The sequence below is a fragment of the Phyllobates terribilis genome, unplaced genomic scaffold (assembly GCF_046119375.1).
Source record: "Phyllobates terribilis strain yellow unplaced genomic scaffold, ASM4611937v1 Scaffold_5__5_contigs__length_657084704, whole genome shotgun sequence".
NCBI classification, from domain to species: Eukaryota; Metazoa; Chordata; class Amphibia; order Anura; family Dendrobatidae; genus Phyllobates; species Phyllobates terribilis.
In genome coordinates this window covers 84,274,276-84,297,268 of record NW_027362765.1, presented here as the reverse complement: position 1 = coordinate 84,297,268, position 22,993 = coordinate 84,274,276, and the positions used below count along the sequence as shown (strand labels likewise).

At 44.5% G+C, this 22,993-nt stretch overlaps 1 protein-coding gene across 2 annotated transcripts in view; it reads right to left on the bottom strand.

Annotated features, from left to right (window-relative positions):
• Positions 1-10,939: 10,939 nt before the first annotated feature.
• Positions 10,940-22,993, bottom strand: part of RNF222 (ring finger protein 222) — a 30,264-nt gene continuing 18,210 nt past the window's right edge. For both annotated transcript variants that reach the window (XM_073682491.1, XM_073682492.1), the window contains exons 2-3: positions 16,881-16,941; positions 10,940-13,983 (exon numbers count right to left, since the gene is read on the bottom strand). In XM_073682491.1, coding sequence (XP_073538592.1) covers positions 13,329-13,967 — 639 coding nt within the window. In that variant the 5' untranslated portion in view covers positions 13,968-13,983; positions 16,881-16,941 and the 3' untranslated portion in view covers positions 10,940-13,328. The remainder of the gene's footprint in view (positions 13,984-16,880; positions 16,942-22,993) is intronic.

Genomic DNA, 22,993 nt, shown 5'->3' with positions numbered 1-22,993 from the left:
ACCCAAAAAGTATCGGATATCGCCGATTCCGATACCGGAAACCAATGCAAGTCAATGGGACACAAATATCGGAATGAAAATAAACCCTTTCTTTCCTTGTAGGTTAATTCTACATGAAGTAAAACAACTAAGAATAATGTAGAATGACATGAAAAGCCGGCAATTCATCAGCGGCATTCACCGGTACCCGACAATTTACAACAGAAAGAATAGAGCTTCACACATAGATTAGATAGATAGAAACATGTCAGTCACATATATATGAAGTACAGTGACAGTGTTGCTTACTGTACTTGTCATTTAGTGTAAAGGATTTATTAAAAAAAATATTAGTGTTTTCGTGCACCGTCTCTTTAAAAAAGCCGGCCGGCAATTCAGCATCTGTACCCGACAATTTATAACAGACAGAATAGAGCTTCACACATAGATTAGATAGATAGAAACATGTCAGTCACATATATAAGAAGTACAGTGACAGTGTTGCTTACAGAACTTGTCATTTAGTGTAAAGGATTTATTTAAAAAAATAATAGTGTTTTCATGCACCGTCTCTTTAAGAAAGCCGGCCGGCAATTCAGCATCTGTACCCGACAATTTAGAATAGAAGGAATAGAGAATCACACATAGATTAGATAGATAGAAACATGTCAGTCACATATATATGAAGTACAGTGACAGTGTTGATTACTGTACTTGTCATTTAGTGTTAAAATAAAGGATTTATTTAAAAAAAAATTGGCGTGGGGTTCCCCTTAATTTTAGGCTCTAGCGGAGGTTAAGCAGACAGCTGGGGCAAATGTTTGAAGCCTGGGAAGGGGGTAATACCCACGGAGCTTCCCAGGCTACTAATATCAGCCCCCAGCTGAATACCTAGCCTTTACTAGCTATTAAAATGGGGGACCCCCCCAAAAAAATGACGTGGGGTCCCCCCTAATTTAATAGCTAGCACAGGCTAGGCAGACAGCTGGGGGCTGATATTAATAGCCCAGGAAGGGTGCCATGAATATTGGCCCCCTCCCAGGCTAGAAACACCAGCCGTCAGCCGCCCCAGAAATGGCGCATCCATAGGATGCGCCAATTCTGGCACTTAGCCTCGCTCTTCCACGCTGCCCTGGTGCGGTGGCAGGGGGTAATAGGGTTGGGGTTGATGTCAGCTTATAATGCCAGCTGACATCAAGCCCAGGTTAGTAATGGAGAGGCGTCTATAAGACACCCCCATTACTAACCCCATAGTCAAAGTTAAAAGAAAACACAAACACCCAGAATAAAGTCCTTTAATTGAAATAAAGACACAATTCTTTATTGTTCTAAATTAAACCATACTTACCATCACGCCCATTCCAGCTGAAGCCAACGATCTCCTGCAATAAAAGAAAAATAATAAAGCAACCTCATCCTTACCTTTCGATGGTTCCCAGGACAGCTCCAGCTCTGCTACATCGAGATGACAGGCTGGACCGCAGCAGAAAGCTGCCATCCAGCCTGTCATCCCGCAGACACTGAGAAGCGCAGGCATGCTTGCGCTCCTCAGTGTCTCTCTGTGACGTCATCCAGATGAGCCGAGTTCATGTCCAATGAACTCAGCTCACCTCATGCACGTCACTGACAGCGTGGGAAAATTCTCCTGCACTCAGCGCTTCAGCGTGAGAATTCTCCCACGCTGTCAGTGACATACATGAGGTGAGGTCATGTCCAATGAACTCAGCTCACCTCATGCACGTCACTGACAGCGTGGGAAAATTCTCACGCTGAAGTGCTGAGTGCAGGAGAATTTTCCCACGCTGTCAGTGACGTACATGAAGTGAGCGGAGTTCATTGGACATGACCTCGGCTCATCTGGATGCCGTCACAGCCAGACACTGAGGAGTGGAAGTATGCCTGCGCTTCTCAGTGTCTGCGGGATGACAGGATGGATGGCAGCGTTCTGCTGCGGTCCAGCCTGTCATCTCGATGTAGCAGAGCTGAAGCTGTCGTGGGAGCCATGGAAAGGTAAGGATGAGGTTGCTTTATTATTTTACTTTTATTGCAGGAGATCGTTGGCTTCAGCTGGAATGGGCGTGGTGGTAAGTATGGTTTAATTTAGAACAATAAAGAATTGTGTGTTTATTTCAATTAAAGGACTTTTTTCTGGGTGTTGTGTTTTTTTAAATACTTTACTAGAAATTCATGGTGGTCATGTCTAATATTGGCGTGACCCCATGAATTTTGGGCTTAGGGCCAGCTGATAATGCCAAGCTGGCCTTAACCCCTTTATTACCCAGTGAGCCACCGCACCAGGGCCCTGGATGAGTTGGGTACAGCGCCAGAAGATGGCGCTTCTATGAACGCGCCATTTTCTGGGGCGGCTGCGGACTGCAATTTGCAGCGGGGGTGGCCCAGAAAGCTTGGGTCTCCCTGCGCTGCGGATTCCAGCCCCCAGCTGCCTAGTTGTATCTGGCTGGGCACAAAAATAGGGCGAAGCCCCACGCATTTTTTTTTTAAATTATTTCATGAAATTCATGGAATAATTAAGAAAAAAAGGGCTTCCCTATATTGTTGTGTCCAACCAGGTACAAATAGGCAGCTGGTGGTTGGGGGCAGCCTGTTCCTGCCTGCTGTACCTGGCTGGACACAAATATAGGGCGAAGCCCCACGTCAATTTTTTTTAAAATAAGTCCTTTATTTTAACACTAAATGACATTTGAGGAGTTAATAAAGATGCAGTCCCTAAATTATTATTTATTTTTTAATTAATTTTTCCCAAAACTTTTGACGTGGGCTTCGCCATATTTTTGTATGCCAGCCAGGTACAGCATCCAGCTTCTATGAACGCGCCATTTTCCGGGGTGGCTGCGCACTGCAATTTTCAGCGGGGGGAGGGGGGGGGCAGAAAGCTTGGGCCTCCCTGCGCTGCAGATTCCATCCCCCAGCTGCCTAGTTGTACCTGGCTGGACACAAAAATAGGGAGAAGCTTCACGTATTTTTTTTTTAAAATTATTTCATGAAATTCATGAAATAATTAAGAAAAAAAGGGCTTCCCTATATTGTTGTGTCCAACCAGGTACAAATAGGCAGCTGGTGGTTGGGGGCAGCCCGTTCCTGCCTGCTGTACCTGGCTGGACACAAATATAGTGCGAAGCCCCACGTCAATTTTTTTTAAATCATTTCAGGAAATTCATGAAATAATTTAAAAAAATTGATGTGGGGCTTCGCCCTATATTTGTGTCCAGTCAGGTACAGCAGGCAGGAACGGGCTGCCCCCAACCACCAGCTGCCTATTTGTACCTAGCCGGACACAACAATATAGGGAAGCCCTTTTTTTCTGAATTATTCCATGAATTTCATGAATTTAAAAAAAAAAAAACGTGGAGCTTCGCCCTATTTTTGTGTCCAGCCAGGTACAACTAGGCAGCTGGGGGCTGGAATCTGCAGCGCAGGGAGGCCCAAGCTTTCTGGGCCCCACCCGCTGCAAATTGCAGTCCGCAGCCGCCCCGGAAAATGGCGCGTTCATAGAAGCGCCATCTTCTGGCGCTGTACCCAACTCATCCAGGGCCCTGATGCGGTGGCTCACTGGGTAATAAAGGGGTTAAGGCCAGCTTGGCATTATCAGCTGGCCCTAAGCCCGAAATTCATGGGGTCACGCCAATATTAGACATGACCACCATGAATTTCTAGTAAAGTATTTAAAAAAAACACAAACACCCAGAAAAAAGTCCTTTAATTGAAATAAACACACAATTCTTTATTGTTCTAAATTAAACCATACTTACCATCACGCCCATTCCAGCTGAAGCCAACGATCTCCTGCAATAAAAGAAAAATAATAAAGCAACCTCATCCTTACCTTTCCATGGCTCCCACGACGGCTCCAGCTCTGCTACATCGAGATGACAGGCTGGACCGCAGCAGAACGCTGCCATCCAGCCTGTCATCCCGCAGACACTGAGAAGCGCAGGCATACTTCCACTCCTCAGTGTCTGGCTGTGACGGCATCCAGATGAGCCGACAATGAACTCGGCTCACCTCATGTACGTCACTGACAGCGTGGGAGAATTCTCCTGCACTCAGCGCTTCAGCGTGAGAATTTTCCCACGCTGTCAGTGACGTGCATGAGGTGAGGTCATGTCCCATGAACTCGGCGCACCTCATGCACGTCACTGACAGCGTGGGAGAATTCTCACGCTGAAGCGCTGAGTGCAGGAGAATTTTCCCACGCTGTCAGTGACGTGCATGAGGTGAGCTGAGTTCATTGGACATGACCTCGGCTCATCTGGATGACGTCACAGAAAGACACTGAGGAGCGCAAGCATGCCTGCGCTTCTCAGTGTCCGCGGGATGACAGGCTGGATGGCAGCGTTCTGCTGCGGTCCAGCCTGTCATCTCGATGTAGCAGAGCTGAAGCTGTCCTGGGAACCATGGAAAGGTAAGGATGAGGTTGCTTTATTATTTTACTTTTATTGCAGGAGATCGTTGGCTTCAGCTGGAATGGGTGTGGCGGTAAGTATGGTTTAATTTAGAACAATAAAGAATTGTGTCTTTATTTCAATTAAAGGACTTTTTTCTGGGTGTTTGTGTTTTTTTTAAATACTTTACTAGAAATTCATGGCGGTCATGTCTAATATTGGCGTGACCCCATGAATTTCGGGCTTAGGGCCAGCTGATAATGCCAAGCTGGCCTTAACCCCTTTATTACCCAGTGAGCCACCGCACCAGGGCCCTGGATGAGTTGGGTACAGCGCCAGAAGATGGCGCTTCTATGAACGCGCCATTTTCCGGGGCGGCTGCGGACTGCAATTTGCAGCGGGTGGGACCCAGAAAGCTTGGGTCTCCCTGCGCTGCAGATTCCAGCCCCCAGCTGCCTAGTTGTACCTGGCTGGACACAAAAATAGGGCGAAGCGCCACACATTTTTTTTTTTAATTATTTCATGAAATTCATGGAATAATTAAGAAAAAAAGGGCTTCCCTATATTGTTGTGTCCGGCTAGGTACAAATAGGCAGCTGGTGGTTGGGGGCAGCCCGTTCCTGCCTGCTGTACCTGGCTGGACACAATTATAGGGCGAAGCCCCACATAATTTTTTTTTAATTATTTCATGAATTTCCTGAAATAATTAAAAAAAAATTGACGTGGGGCTTCACACTATATTTGTGTCCAGCCAGGTACAGCAGGCAGGAACGGGCTGCCCCCAACCACCAGCTGCCTATTTGTACCTAGCCGGACACAACAATATAGGGAAGCCCTTTTTTTCTTAATTATTCCATGAATTTCATGAAATAATTAAAAAAAAAAAAACGTGGAGCTTCTCCCTATTTTTGTGTCCAGCCAGGTACAACTAGGCAGCTGGGGGATGGAATCTGCAGCGCAGGGAGGCCCAAGCTTTTTGCCCTCCCCCCCCCCGCTGAAAATTGCAGTCCGCGGCCGCCCCGGAAAATGGCGCGTTCATAGAAGCTGGATGCTGTACCTGGCTGGCATACAAAAATATGGCGAAGCCCACGTCAAAAGTTTTGGGAAAAATTTATTAAAAAATAAATAATAATTTAGGGACTGCATCTTTATTAAGTCCTCAAATGTCATTTAGTGTTAAAATAAAGGATTTATTTAAAAAAAAAATGGCGTGGGATCCCCCATAATTTTAGTCTCTAGCGGAGGTTAAGCAGACGGCTGGGGCAGATGTTTGAAGCCTGGGAAGGGGGTAAAACCCACGGAGCTTCCCAGGCTACTAATATCAGCCCCCAGCTGAATACCTAGCCTTTACTAGCTATTAAAATGGGGGACCCCCCAAAAAAAAATGACGTGGGGTCCCCTCTATTTTAATAGCTAGCAAAGGCTAGGCAGACAGCTGGGGGCTGATATTAATAGCTCAGGAAGGGTGCCATGAATATTGGCCCCCTCCCAGGCTAGAAACACCAGCCGTCAGCCGCCCCAGAAATGGCGCATCCATAGGATGCGCCAATTCTGGCACTTAGCCTCGCTCTTCCACGCTGCCCTGGTGCGGTGGCAGGGGGTAATAGTGGTGGGGTTCATGTCAGCGCCAGCTGCCATGAAGCCCAGGTTAGTAATGATGGCCGTCTATATGACACCCCCATTACTAACCTACAAAGTGTTAAAAAGAAAAAACACACTACACCCAGAAAAAAATAATTTATTTGAAATAAAACACCATTTTATTTAATTCTTAGTTTACTAAAAAAAAAATAGTTACCTGTCCACGTTCCTGCGCTGATCTCCCATGCACAGCTGTCACATCTGGAGATGGTGACAGCTGTGCATGGCTGCTGTAAGCTCACGCTGCCGGGAACACGTCCGCTCCCGGCAGCGGGAGCCACTGACTGAGGTCACCGGAGTGCATTCAGGCAGCGCAGCTCCGGAGACCTCCTTTACGGCAGTGCTGTACCGTGGGAATTTCTCACGATACAGCAGTGCCGTAAAGGAGCTAACCGGAGCAGCGCTGCCTGAACTCCGGTGAACCCTTACGGCCCCGTCATTCTAGCGGCGGCAGCGGTTCAGAGCGGTCACATTCTATGTGGCTGCTCTGAACTGGAGATCTTCGTGGGACACTCGTGGACTACTACGGAGGGGTAAGGATAAGGTTGTGGTTTATTATTTTATATTTTATTACAGGAGATCGATGGCTTCGGGGAATTAGGTGTCTTGGTGAGTATAGGTGTAGTTTTTTATTTTTTACTTTATTTTAGGTGGCGATCGGCGGGGACAGGTAATGTATGAACTAATTTCTTTTAGGTAACCACTGGCCACCAATGACATGTATCTAACATTTATTGGGGACACAGTAGGGCAATTTATATAGCAGGATCAGGCTGATGGGAACTACTGCTCCCATCGAGCTGATCCTGCTGGCAGGAGTGGACGGGGGACAGACATAGGCCGATGGGAGTAGTAGTGTCACATCGGCCTATGTCTGCCCGCACACACACACCCCGCACACACACCCGCACACACACCCCGCACACACACACACCCCGCACACACTAATCATGACGGGTCCGGGAGGTGTGGCTGACCTGTGCGGCCGTGGGAAAGTTCATGTGAGTTCATGCAATGCAGTCAAGCATGAACTCACATGAACCCTCTGAGGGCACCGCGGCTACTTCAAATGAACAGCTGATCGGCATCACCTGATACCTCAGCTGTTCATTTGAAATAACCGGCGGGAAAGCGCAGCACAGAACGGGAAAGCCGGCGGTGAAGTCTTTTCACTGCCGGCTTCCCCGCCCGGGTCCTTCGCTCCTTGGTGCTGCGCTCCCCGCCCGGTCCTAATTTACGATCGGGATGGGAGGTGGCGAGGGGAGCGGAGGATCGGGGTGGGAGGCTGCGGGGAAGCAGTATGGGGCTGCGTGATTGTTTAAAAGCCGGCGGCTTTTTACCGCGCGCCGGCTTTTAAACAATCAGGAGAATTCTCCCCCGCTGGGATGGCATTCTGATGACAAGCTGGATCGCAGCTGAGCGCTGCCATCCAGCTTGTCATCCTTCAGAGACACTGCAGAGCGCAGGCATTATGGGAACTTCCGATTCCGGTATTCGATATTATAAAAGTATCGGAATTAAGTATCGGAATTCCGATACAGTGAATATCGGCCGATACCCGATATTTCAGTATCGGAATGCTCAACACTAGTCCTGACACTTGGATTGACATTCGCTCTATTCAGAGCTAGCTGTCAGTCAAAGTCCCGGGGCATACTTACAGCTACCGCTCACAATGCCATGAGTGATGACTGAAGACATTTTGGGCACACCTCTATGACTGAAGGCCAGCTGCTCATGGGAGAATAAAGTTAATTTCCTCCCGGTAGCCGTGGTTTCAGTAAGGCAGACGGACAGCATTGTAACCCTATTAACCGGCAGGGTATCCCTATATCGTTTGGGGACATGACAGGTTTCTATTAAGTGATTTTTCAGGCATTTTTTGGAACGGACCTGCCAAAAAAATACTCTTCAAAAACTCCACGTGCACACAGTCTAACAATGCCAGGAATACATTGTAAATTGCATTTTAAAGTACTGTCTATAGCAGCTCGACATAGTGCAGTAAACTGTAATATGCATTGGTTGGTTAGAATAAATATATTTATATATAAATGAATATGTTAATTCAATAATTAATGCACAGTAAATAACTCTTTTTTTAAAATATTATCAGAGCATAAAAAGAAGATTTTTTTGAATTGTATGAGATACATCCCAGAAAAGTTTGCTGACACCAATACAATAGGCAAAGATTGCCCCCAAATTGGCTGCCACTTATGAACTCCCCCGAAATGGGGAACTTGCTTGTGCTTTTTCACCCCTCTCCCCAATAAATATCTTGTGTGTTACCTTGATATGATGATACTCAATGATGAACTTGATTGATCTGAATTATTTAATTGCTTAGGTTAATGAAGAACTCCACTTGGCTCAGGTCAAAGTTATAAATGCCACTTTGGGGTTCCCCCGTGTGGGTAAATACAGAGTCCTCCATACATAAAGCCTCGTCTCCTGATGCAGTTTATTAAGAAACAACAACAACTATGATTTACTCACCCTCCCCGGGTCCAGCCCTGCAGCCGATCAGTGAGCTCAGTGGCTCTGAGCTGCTTGTGATGTCAACTGGGGTAGAGCCGCTGAGCTCCCTGATTGGCTGCAGTGCTGTCAAAGTGACATCAGCGCTAAAGATGATAACAGACACCTGGGACAGTAGTGCATACTCAGTTCTGGACCTGAAAACCCCATTAGGCCCTTAAATAATCCCTTTTCTGGTCTAACAACCCTCCACGACATAATCTAAAAACACTGAGCCACATTTCTCACCACCACATCATACTGTGGGGGAGCTTAAGACAACGTTTCCCTCTTATTAGCAACCCTTCACCACACACTGGAATACTGCTACGTTCTTTCCTGAGCCTCCACTCCTTTCACTGTAGTTGATGGATAAGCAGTTAGTCAGTTTTGGTATCTTTAATCCCTTCACGACATATGATGTATATTTACGTCATATGTTGTGTCCCTGACTTTAATGCAGGCTCCGACGCTGAGCCTGCATCTTTCCTTACACATGACAGCTGATTTAACATTGAAATAAAATGCAATAAGAGGCGATCAAAACATTGTATCTACCCCAAAATGGTATCAATAAAAACGTCAGCCAGCTCAGGGCGCAAAAAATAAGACCTCACTCGGCCCCAGATCCTGAAAATGAAAATGCTACGGGTCTCGGAAAATGGCAACAAACGCAAAAACTTTTTTTCATACAAATATCAGATTTTTTTCCACCACTTAAATAAAAAATAAACTATACATGTTTGGTATCTGCGTACTCGTACTGACCTGGGGAATCATATTGCCAGGTCAGTTTTACAAAAAAAGTGTACATGGTGAATAAAAAACCTGAAAACCAATTGTGGAATTGCACTTTTTTTTTGCAATCTCACCGCACTTGGAATTTTTTCCCCATTTTCCAGTATATTACTGTATATGGTAAGATGAATGGTGTCATTCAAAAGTACAACTCGTCCCGCAAAAAAAACAAGCCCTTGTACGGCTATATTGACGAAAATATAAAAAAGTTATGGTTCTTGGAAAAAGCGAAAATGAAAAAACAAAAGTGGCGTGAAGGAGTTAAAACATTTTACGTTAGGCAACAAATTCAGATCAGCTTAACAACTTGTAAAAAATATGAACTCCCCCCCTGAGCAGAGTATGTTAGGATGCAGCAAATTCTTCATTTTGCTTGCTCTCTCACAAGGATCTCCCAACTCTTACTTCTTTTTGCGCTTTTTCGCCAACTCTCACCGGCCCAGAAAACATCTCCAACACATACAGTATGCATCTACAAACCTACCCCCAGCCAATACTATACCACAGTACATGCTATGATGAGGGCAGGATCTGAGTTCCCAAAATGAACAGCTGAGCATTGGCGGCACCATTGCCGCACTACAAAGGCAATCATTGGGTCAGCTAGGCTTGGCCGAATCTTCCATCAAGAGGTAACGTAGGACTTATTTGGTTCCCACCACTTTTCCCAAAATCATTTCAACTTTTCTTTCAGAGGATGCTCAGATCTATGGCACATATATGATGGCATTGCCCCAAAATATCTGCCTTTTGGTCCACAATATCTCAGGTATTATTGGCACAATTTGCTAAATCCAGTTATTTTACTAGTCTTTCACACCATGTTCATAGCCTTCCACAACACATCTGCATGGCGTCACGCATTCATGCGGAAATCTCCACGCTTCAGCATGGATATAGTAAAGTTGAAAGTAACCCGTATTATGACTTACGAAAAAAATAAATGCTCTCCGTACAGACTCGATGGAGCTATTTGTGAAAAGTTGGCAGCCTTGGGTTGATTTTATCGATATTCCTCATCTCCATACTGCTCTTTAACCCTAAAATTTGGATTATTATTGCCTTATCTACCTCCTAGTCTCTTTTTTGGGTCACTTCTCGCTCCTTCACCTGATTTATTTGTCTTTAGTAAAAGAATTGTACTTTATATATAATAATAATTTTTATTTATAAAGCGCCAACATATTCCGCAGCACTTTACAATTAAGCGGGGACATGTACAAACAATAAATTCAATACAAGGTGAGACAGTTTAAACAGTTACATCAGGAGTGAGGTCCCTGTTATACTGTTATTAAGAAAAAAAAGTTAAAAGTTAAAGGGGTATTCCCTTCTCCAAGATCCTATCACAATTTGTAGTAGGTGTAATAATAGCAAATGCCTCAAATTAGAAATGTAGTATGGTTCTTCTGATTCGCTATGTCTCTTTCCTCATGTGCAGGCATTGCAGGACCTTAGGTATTAATGGATACCACCACTATCAACTAACTGTCACTGTCAGTGGTCATAACCATGGATACCTAAGGTCCTGCAATGCTTGCACATGAGGAAAGAGACATAGTGAATCAGAAAAACTATACTATATTTGTAATTGGAGGCATTTGGTAATATTATTATTATTATTATTATTACACCTACTACATATTGTGATAGGATCTTGGAGATAGGAATACCCCTTTAACTTGTATTGTAATAACCCCCTGCATGGGGAACTAGTTTGTGCCCTATATTTGTCTTACAACAATACTTTAATGGCCCCAATTCATCATTTGTTTTTTTTTAAGTCACTTTTTTTGTCTTGTTGTATTTGTTGATGTTTTGGCTCATTAATTTTGTGCAAAATATATATAAAAAATGAGCTACTTATTTTCATTTGTAACCTATTTTATGTCTTTTTAGTGCAAAAAGTTGCTAAAATGTCCCAAAATTTGTATAAAAATTTCAGGCTGAGACTGAGGTACATCTGCTCAAAAGTTTTGCAACTTTTTAAAAAGTCGCGAATGATGAATCATCTGGAAACATCTGGAAATCCAAAACCTTGACCACAATGGTGAACATAAAACAAAAGAACAGGTAATCACATGAAATAGACTTTAAAAATTAAGTGAAGAATGAGGCATAAATAAAAAAAACATAAAAAAAGCAAAAATTTCATAGTAGGAAAAAAAGAACACTAAAAACTTGAACAACGGATTAAAGAGGTTTTGTAAGTAGAAGGTCAATTCACAGTAAGTTTCCTCCTTCTGGGATGGCCAGCAATCAGTTGTAATCTGTGGGTCGACCCTGAAGTAAGTGTTCAGTTTTCCTGCAGTGCCACCGCAGGCAAAACTAAGTATTAAACCAATGAATATGTTATCTGTGTCAGGCAGGGCAGGAGGCACTCCTTGTAACCACTCTACACTCTGGTCAAGACATGAGGATCCAAAACTGGACAACCCCTTTAAAATCTTTCAAACCAAATATGAGTGCAATTTTATGGGTGAACCACCTCAACCAAATGGGGTCCAAAGTATGAAGGGAAAACCTATAGAACTGGTTCCCAACAGAGTTCCAATGGCTCCATACTAAAGCTAACATAACTTTGTAATTACTCCATCATTTCCGGATTCCCTTCTTGACAGTATAAAATTAAATCAATCACTACTTTGGTCACAGGGAAGGTGGCACCACCCTTTTCTCAATTATACCCAGTCTCCCATGCCAAGTTACGATGAGCACGCCACAATTACATGTGATATTTATATAGCCCATATGCAGGGCTAGCTAAGAACTATGAGCCAGCTTCTAGGTGTGCCAATAAGGAGAATGGGAAGGCCTCGATAAACCCTCATGGCCATATATTAAAGTGACTGCGGTGTTAACACGTGACTCCTAAGAACCAAGATTTTTCCATAGTCCATGGTCCATGGATGACCTGTCATTATCATAAGCCATCAATATCAGATCATAGGGTCACAACACCCGGCACACCCAATGATCAGCTGTTACCTGGTCCCACAGCAAGTGGAAAACCACAGCTCCGTGCTCTCTGTGGTGGTCATTTTTTGGGTACTGCAGCTCAGCTCCCACTGAATTGAATGTGATCTAAGTTGCAGTACTCGATAACGGCCACTACTCCATGTACGGCGCTGTAGTATTTTGGCTCTGTACACTATAAACCTCTAACAGCCACAGATGTCAGCTAAGTGATGGCGGTATCGGGTGTTGTGATACCACCGATCAGATATTAATGACTTATCTTAAAAATAGCTCATCAATATCTCCCCCTCGACAAAACCCTTAAAGAGGTTACACTGTAGTAGAATCCCATGACTGTTCCCTTCGAGAAACAGCTCCACATCTGTCTTTAAATTATGCCTGGAATTTCAGCTTGGCTCCACTGAAATTATTAATTGCAGTACCACACACAACCTGTGGACAAACGTGGTGCTGTTCCTGGAAAAAAAAAATCAAAGTTGGCATCATTTATTTTCACAGCTTGTTCACATTTATTGTTTCGAGATTCCTTGAGTCTTTTACAGAAACATATAATTCATGAGAAAAAAAATGAGTATTTTTATAAAATTATATTAGTCTGGTGTTTCAAAATTTGTTTTTATATACACCTTTAAATAATCTATGTTTGCTATTCCTTCATATTTGATTCCAACCATGCAGTCTCAAGCAAAAATGGGTCAGTAGTGAGTTATCTAATGGAACAATAGACCTGCCATGGTTGACTTGTTTCAAGGCTTAGGAGGATCTTCTTGTAGTCAAAAACTAAACCCGGAAGGTGCCATGTCTTATTGAAGTATCTTACAGTCCAGCACAAACCTCCATCTTTGCTGGCAGCAAAATCCAGTGCCAAAGAAGATGCCCATCACTTTGAAATGTATCTCCCGGCATGTCTACATCAGTAGGCAAAACGCGTCTTCCTATGATGGTCACCTCATTTCAGATGGTGCACTTTTACTCCTGGTCCCAAACCTCCAAAGAAGGGCAACCTCATACTCATGTTTTTTTGACCAACAATATCCATGGAAGTACTGCCGCCAAGACAGCCACGAGAAATATCAATAATAGGATCATTATTAAAGAAGGAGAACGACAACAGTTCGCCCGGGCATCGACATGATGGGTTTCAGTGTTGGTAGTGACAATTTCCTCGCTGCTCTCCATGGGTTGACCTTGATCACTGATGATAAAGACTTGAGAGCCACAATTATGACCTATTAGATCTTGGTTGGTATCATCAGAACAAGTGCATCGGCAAAGGTCTTGAGGACTATGTGGCTCGGTGGTTTCAGGAATGGGTATGACCAATGTGTTGGTGTTCCCTATTATAGTAGAATGTGTAAGACAGGAAAGACTGTGAGGAACCTCTAGAATTTGATTGAGTTCTCCAGTTTTTGGTGGCAAAATAAGGCCCCTCTTGCTGAGGAATGTCACATAGCGGCACAGCGGACATATGATATTCTTCTTTATGGAACCCTCTTTTTTGGCAGTCATAAGATACTTCACCAGGCAATCATGGCAGAAGGAATGACCACAGCTCAACCTCCGCTCAGAGATATTGGGGTTCTGTAGACGTTCATAGCACACAGGACACTCGTTTGTAGGAGTCTCCTTGCTAATTTCTTCACCCGACATGGCTTTCAAATACTTCCTACAAAGTAAAAGAAAAAATTAGAGATGAGATTGTAGTCTTGGCATACTTTCTTATATAATACAAGCTGTCTGACATTATTATGGAAGTGAACACTGGTGAATTATGGGGTATTTGTGGCTGGCACTGTGTTGGCCATTTTCAGGGTACTGTTATGATGTTATAACTTCGTTGTTGTATGGTAGCATTAGCACTATGGGTGGCACTATTATGGCTATATTGTTATGTGGGGGTACTGTTATTACTATATTATTATATGAGGGCACTGTGAAGGGACTATTTACGTACACAGCCATTGGTACTGTTATGACAGTGTTTGGCTTAATTGTGTCTAGCACTGTTATGTCTACACCATTATGGACCTGTTTGAGTGCTTTGTGTCTGGTATTGTATAGAGGCATTTGTGGTGATGTAGAAAAACAAATCTCGGCTGCACCAGACCTCACTTTGATCACAGAGTGCAATTGATGTTATTCAGCTAATGATTGGCAGAAATCTTCCACGTTCTTTTCTAAAAGATTTTCAGCCTTGTGCATTGTGACTTCTAAGATCCTTTACTGCAGGGGGGTACATATACATATCATGACCATGATACTGTGCTGTTAAGGAGCTGTATCTAAGCCTATCATGTGTTACATTGTCTACCCTAGGATTAAGTCCAACGACTCATTAGACTAAAGTCAGTAGATCCCACTGATATCGGTAGGATCAGCCAATAGTCTAATGTATATGGGGGCTTCCTGATTCTCCCTGCGGCAGATGAATTCGGAGGAGAGAAGGATCTGGCTGGTTGAATTTCAGAAACGGATCCTTTTTATCCCTGGTAGTTAAAGCCACCGCCAGAAAATTCTGGCAGCAACTCTCTCATAGAGGGCAAAGAAGAGCTCGGCTGAGCCAAGCATTTCTGTGTACTTGCTTATTCACACATTGTGTTTTTCCTGTCCTTTAGCCTTGGAAAAAAAGCAGCTTTTTACAGTACCAGCAAAGTGAATGAGATTTCGGAAATGTCATGTAGATGCTGCTTATATTTTCCTTGCATATGTGAACCTTCAAAGGGTTTTTTTCAAATCTGCAGCATCATTTCTTTCATCGCTTTTCAACAATGCATTAAATGCATTAAAAACATACACAAAAATACGGCAAAAACAGGGCGCAATTTACGTTGCATGTTTCCTGTCAACATTCTGTCTTTTGCAATGGGAAAATCTGCTGCAAATACTAAAGGTGTGCACATGCCCTATGGGAGGAAGGGGATACATAGCTGTTAGCTAACTAATGTATAAAGGGGAGTTCTCAAGTTTAAATGTTATCCCCTAACCCTGGAATAGGGGATAACTTTCCAATCGCTGGGGGTCTAAATGCCGTGGCCCCCACCCATCCCGAGAGCTAGGGCTCTCCTGATTGAATGGAGCAGAGGTAAATTATGCGCACTACTTGTCTATTCATTGGGAGCGCCGGAGATTGCCGAGTGCAGTGCCCGGCTGATCTTGTTGTTTTTTATTAGAATGAATTAAGAAGCAGTGCGCATGATCGACCTCCGCTCCCTTTGGATAGGAGATAACTTTCAAACTTGAGAACACCCTTTAAGAGAAGTAAGTCTGATAGTGTAGGTTCTCAACTTAGAAGGTTGTTTTCTCTCTTGCAGATGAACTCACACAATTTGATCAAAATATGCTTTTTCGAACTTCAGATTTATAAGTATAGTCTTTACTGCAGAAATGCAATTAACAATTCATATATTCAGTGTTCATATATGTGGTAGTGCTCCTGGTGTGCTGCTGCATTCTTTGTAAGTGTATCTAAATCTGCATGTGATACAAATATATATGCTCATGTATCTAACAGGGCTGTGGAGTCGGAGTCGTGGAGTCGGAGTCGGTATAAAATGGACCGACTCCAACTTCTAAAATATATAATAAATTGGGCACAGTAGTTTAATGCAGCCTGTGTAACGTTGGTCTCAGCTCTCTGCAGGTCATTTACTAGGTCCCCCGTGTGGTTCTGGAATTTTTGCTCACCGTTCTTGAGATCATTTTGACCCTACAGAGCGAGATCTTGTGTGGAGCCCCAGATCGAGGGAGATTATCAGTGGTCTTGTATTTCTTCCAGTTTATTATTGCTCCCACAGTTGATTTCTTCACACCAAGCTGCTTGCCTATTGCAGATTCAGTCTTCCCAGCCTGGTGCAGGGCTACAATTTTGTTTCTAGTGTCCTTCGACAGCTCTTTGGTCTTCACCATAGTGGAGTTTGGAGTGTGACTGTTTGAGGTTGCGGACAGGTGTCTTTTATACTGATAACAAGTTCAAACAGGTGCCAGTACTACAGGTAATGAGTGGAGGACAGAGGAGCCTCTTAAAGAAGAAGTTACAGGTCTGTGAGAGCCAGAAATATTTCTTGTTTGTAACTGACCAAATACTTATTTTCCATCAGAATTTGAAAAAAATTTCTTTCCAAATCAGACAATGTGATTTTCAGGATTTGTTTTCTCATTTTGTCTCTCATAGTTGAGGTCTACCTATGATGTCAATTACAGGCCTCTCTCATCTTTTTAAGTGGGAGAACTTGCACAATTGGTGGCTGACTAAATACTTTTTTCCCCACTGTATCTAAGCCTATCACGTGTGATACAATTTTAGAGAACCACACAAAACAACAGTACATCCCCATTATGTAAAGCCTATCCTGCCTGGCATTGTATATAAGTTACTATGTCCCATGAACATAATGTGAAGAAACAAACATAAAAAACCCGTAAAACAATGTCAGACATCACAAAGGGAAACTGATCAATGTCGTATCTAAAAATACTCCATACTAGCTAACAGTTTACACTAAGATCTTTTCGCACAGATGAAACACGACTGTTCAACCATCAATCATTAATAAGGGGACTTACTAGTTGTGGCTTCAGAAAGCGAAAGGTTTGTCCTCCTCGTCAACGTCTTCGTCTGGAGAGGCTGAAAACAGAAGAAGCCAACTGAAAGTGAACAGGGTGTTTTCTACGTTATACGAAAGGCATTTTCCTCATCATCCAATACAGCGATCCCTAGAACTGACGTGAATAATCACTGAATGCTGCTTAACCTGTTTTTTTTGCCTACTGGGTTTGGCATGGAGCTGGGAGTCTATCCATCTTTCCAGGCCAAGTAATAATGTGGCTCTGTTGGTATCACCTGAATTTGCGCTGGTCACTCACTTTTTTAGTTTTGCTCGGAACTGGCACAAGGCCCATCATTGTCTGAAGAATTACAAGTGTAGTCAAAGTATATTTAACTTACAGAGCTCCGTAAAGACCGACTGATGGACTGCAGATAAGAAAGCCTTTGCCATGTATTTCCTACAGACTGGGGAGACACTATGACGCTGCGTGTCCGCAAAATGAATGGACATGCTGCAGATTTTTGAGCGCAGCATAAACGCTGCGGAAAAATCCGCAACATGGGCATTGAAAGTGCGGCTTGTCATTGCGGACCATGGGGGGGGGGGGCGGATTACCAAGCATTTCCCAAGCGTTTATGCCGCCGAAATTCCACAGCATAAACGCTTGTAAAACGCTACGTGGGCACACAGCCTGAAAGTATGCAATAAAGAAGGAGAGCAGACAAATGGTCAAGTGACCCAACAAGTTGGTTGATGATCCTTAACATGACCCGTATGTTCATGATGACATGACACGGTATCTGCAAGGCACTACCGATTGACGCATACCTCTGTAAAGTCTTCCAAAGGGGCTGTGGTTTGGCAGAATTGCTTTATAGTATAACAGCATGGGTAACAGCTGAGGAGTATGGAATTGTTAAAAGTGGTTACCGAGTTGGGTCCCAGTCGTGAACTCTATATCAGGAGATCAAGCATAAAGGTGCCCATACACATATAAGAACCAGCCGACTATCCTATGAGAATGGTGTCCTTGAGACTCTCCCCCATCAGAGAAAAGAAGGATTGGGCATCTTGACTTGTAATGCCTCATACTCTTGTTCTTAGAGAAGAACATTAGATTATAACCCGTCAAGTCTTCTGATATTGGTAGGGTAGGCCGAACATCTAATGTGTGACTGTTCTCCCACAGATGGGAAGATAAGGATTTCCTTGTGTTCTTCAGGTAAATAAGCTGCTGGCAAAGGGGTCTCAACAGGGGCGGACACTGACTGCTTGGGGCCCCTGTTGAAGAAATGTGTCTGGACCCCCCACCTTTTATGGCAACAAAGCTACAGAAGTATATATAGCCACACACACATTTATATATCTTACATAGCCTCCTTTATTATGTATATTGCCGTCCCTTATTACACAGTGCCCTCTCTTGTTATGTACAGCACTGTCCCTTACACATTGGATTATTTATAGCCCCCTGTTCTTTATTACATATCGTCCTCTCTTGTTATATATATAATGCAATGATGGCTGATGGAGCATGGGAAAGCTTCTTTTCTGATGGAGGAGCTGATGCACTGGTCTTCTGGTCACCGGCTGCTCCATCAGCAGTCATTTTATATCTAACAAGAGACAACTATGTAATAAAAGATTGCGCTGTGACTGACAAAAATACGCTATGTAAGGGACAGCACTGTGCATAACAGCAGAGGAAGCTATATAATAAGAGACGGCACCATATATAGCTAGAGAGAATGGTACGTAATAAGGGAGGGTGTTATACATAATAAAAGATGAAACTATATAACTAAGGATGGCGCAATATATATAATAATTGATTACACTGTATGCTAAGGGACTGTGCTATACATAATAAAGCTACATTCCTGCATCTGTGTGTAGAGTCTGTGTGCTGCCTGCTTTTACAGACGCACTGAGCATGTCCTATTCTGATCCTCAAAATCGGATCAGAACAGGACATTCTCTGACCCTCGCGGATCTCATTCTCAGATCCGTGATTTTCATGGATGTGTGAATGGATCTACATACACATTAGACTAATGTTGGCTGAACCCGCCAATATCAACGGGTACAGCCAACAGTTTAATATGTATGTGGGAACCGGTCAACTGATCGTTGAGGGAGATGTCAATTTGGATTGGACTGCAGATCGCATTGTTCTCCTTGTGATCGCATTGTTCTCCCAGAAATAAGGCTTTCTCATAGAGAACACAGGAGCTCTAGGACTAGCGAATGCTCCTGAGTATGGTAGAGATGGTTGTCAACCGAACAATCGGCCGAAGCATCATTCTGCCGACAGCCATCTAATGTTTATGGCAGAGCTTTACTCCACTGTCTATAGAGAACACATGAATCTTTGGCCAAGCCAAGAGTTCATGTGTATGAGGGAGTCGGGAGAGATAGGCGTAGGCCAAACGAGCATTCAGTCAACAGTTATTGAACATGTATGGGCACCATTACTTCCCTCTGCACATTGACAATACATGCATGCTCGGCTGAGCTGAGCAGACATGTGTATTGGGGATATCTGAAGGTATAGCTTGTAACGGGTCTGGGAGGCGGAACCTCTGAGCTACTATACAAGGGGGCGGTCCTTGTAAGGGAGCGGGTGGCGACCAGGGTAGTCACAGCAGGTGACTGGGACAGTCTCTGAATGAACGGACAGGAGGTCACGGCAAGTGACCGGGGCAGTCTCTGGATGAACGGGCAGGAGGTCACGGCAAGTGACCTGGGCAGTCTCTGGATGAACGGGCAGGAGGTCACGGCAAGTGACCGGGGCAGTCTCTGGATGAACGGGCAGGAGGTCACGGCAAGTGACCGGGGCAGTCTCTGGATGAACGGGCAGGAGGTCACGGCAAGTGACCGGGGCAGTCTCTGGATGAACGGGCAGGAGGTCACGGCAAGTGACCGGGGCAGTCTCTGGATGAACGGGCAGGAGGTCACGGCAAGTGACCGGGGCAGTCTCTGGGTAAAGGATTGGTACGACCTGTGGCGGCAGATGATAGACGTGAGCTCCCAGGTGAGCAGGCGAGAGTCTCTGGATAGTCGGGTGGTCACAGCATGTGACGGCGGAGCCTCCAGGAAGACCAACAGACAGGCAGATGAGTGCTCCCAGGTGAGCGGGCAAGAGTCTCTGGAATAGCAGGTGGTCACAGCACGTGACGGCGGAGCCTCCAGGTAGGCAAGCAGGCAGGTAGCGGAGGAGCACTCCCAGGTGAGCGGGCAGGAGTCTCTGGAATAGCAGGTGGTCACAGCACGTGACGGCGGAGCCTCCAGGAGGGCTAGCAGGCAGGTAGCAGATGTGCGCTCCCAGGTGAGCGGCCAAGCTGGTCCATAGACAGACTGACAGGAGTAGGAAGGCAGACCGTCGGACCTCAGGCTAGCAAGCAGGTAGCAGGAGTATCAGGCAGGAAACAGACAGCAAACTGGCAGGACTCTGGCAGGAATCAGGCAGGTAACTGGCAACGGGACCTGAGGGCTGAAGCAGAGTAGTGAACAGTGCAACAACATTGCTCGGGCACCTCCATCTTGGAGGAGGTGCCTTATATATGGTGAAGTCCTTAGGATGACGCGCGCGGCCCCTTTAAGAGGGAGGGAGCGCGCGCGCGCGCGCCCTAAGCACAGTGGCCAGGAAGGAGCGCGCGCTGCCAGCAGAGCGGGAGGAGGACGCCGGGCTCGGAGCAGAGAGGTGAGGGGAACAGCGTCCCTGCCTAGCAGAGGGCAGGGACGCCGACGCTACATAGCTGTCTTCCAAACAAGCATTTATCTGACAGCTATTGAAGGTGCATAGGCACCATTAGTGTAGCCCTGGGCATCACGGCTTTGAAGACAATTAACCAGTGAGATTACTGTAAGTAGATTCTAGTGAAAGTCAGGAGTAATTTAGTGATTATCTAGTCTTTAGTGAAGTAACAAACAGATAATTAACTCTTTAAGGGCTTTCCACAACATTGGTTAATGGGAGTTACTATGCAGGTAGTTTCCCCATTTCTTGTGAGGAAAGACCTGCAAGGAGGAAGACATTTACAAGTGACAGAAAGAGGAAAGAACGTGTCTAGGTGACAACTGCAGATTGCACTGGATGATGGAGATCCACTTTATGAATCGACTTTTGCTTTGGAAATTCTTGCAGATATCTTATGATGTAAAATATTAGTCGAAACATGGGGAATTCTGATTTTTTTTACCAGTTTCCCTTAAAGAAGACCTGACACTTGCCAATAATATGTATTTGCTTTATCTGGTCTAAATACCGCTGCCCTCTTGAATCTGGCATTTTTTTTTATTTGTGTTCCTGCATCTCTCTGTTCCTGAGATATGGCTCCTTTTTCCTTTCCTATAAATCTAGATTTGTTAGCCAAAGGGGTGTGATCCTTATGAACATGTAACGTGGTGCGGGGCAGTAGCCGTGGACGAGGTACTCGTTCTTCACTCCTCTGCACGATACATGAAGATGGGGGTCCTGGCTGGGTGTGTGTGCTTCGTCTATGGGGTGCTACGCCCTTGCAGACCGCATGATATCGATGACTTCGGTTGGTCAGAACCAGATGTTAGGTAGTTCAATAAGGGAGACAACCAGTCAAAAATAAGGAGTCTTTTATTAAACATTAACTTGGTGGGAATTATGTACAATAGACAGTGGGTGCATAACTTCATGAACGTTTCCTTTAGAACATAGAGCATCTTCACACACATTTTCTCTTCCTTTCTCTAGGCTTGTTGGTTTCTGCCTCAGCTAGCGGTTATACCTTCACCATAACCCAGCACAGTACTTTGGAAGCTTCCCTAGGCCCCCAATAGCAGCACCACAGTCCAGTAAGTGAGAGTCCTGTACTTTAACCCGCGGTTCCTCGTCCTTTTCCCATTAGGGGAGCTACTTTTGCCACTATGGCCATTACTTAGCTTCTCAGCTGCTGACACCTTGGAATTACCACCCAGGGCACTCTTCGTCTCACGTTCCCTGTTCCGCCCTGGCCCGTTATCTCTCTATCTCGGAAATTTGGGGCCATACTCCTAGACGTCCTGTCCCAGGACCCATCTCCAGTGCATCACTCTGTCCTTCTATCGCTTTTCCTTTCTCTGCTCAGGATCACGCAATCCACTGCCTCGGTCTCCTCTCACGTCAGGGACACCCACTTCATGCGGCTCTCTGGTTAGACCATAGGTCTGCTTCTAGTGTGCGCTGAGCCCTATCTGATTTCCTGACAGGAAACTGTCTCTGTCTCTTCACTTTAGCCATTCCCACTCTGGGCTAGTCCCAACTATTAACCCTAACTCTCCCTACTGTCGGTAAAACTACAACTCCACCACTAATAACGCATGTCATTGTACACATTATGGGAGAAGTATGTCCATCTCCTTAGCTAACAAGACTATATATATATATGCTGCTGACAACAATGATTCTTAGGCCCGAAAGGCATATATGATCTGATCAGAGGCATTTTACTCATTTATAGGACAATAATTAGAAAATAGCATTCTTACTAGGAAAGGCTGGATGACTATTTTTTTCCAGTAGTTAAGCCAACCACCCACTCAGACAGTGAACAGGCCTAATTTAGCTTTTGAAAGACTCGGCCAGCCCCCTTCACCACAGCACTGGTTACACTCCAACATATGAAATTCTGCCAGGTGTCAAACCCAAACTGGGAGTGGAGCTTGAGGGACCCAGCACTGGGTCTGGCACTTCTATTAGGACACAATTGTTAATTGAATCATTAACGCAAGTTCAATCATAGCTGATGTCAAGGTATAGAAGAGGGTTGGCTTAGCTACTGAAATCAGCAAGCTCCCTTCACACACAACACTTGGGATTAGTTTAATGCTATTACTACCACACAATAGAAAAATATTTAGATTTGAGAGTCCTCAGTGGTTGATACCTTTTAATGGCTAACTGAAAAGATGGTAACAAGTTGCAAGCTTTCAAGACTACTCAGGTCTCTTCATCAGGCATAGTATCTATGCCTGATGAAGAGACCTGAGTAGTCTCGAAAGCTTGCAATTTGTTACCATCTTTTCAGTTAGCCATTAAAAGGTATCAACCACTGAGGACTCTCAAATCTAAATATTTTTCTATCTACTGGCTAACACGGTACAAGAATATATATT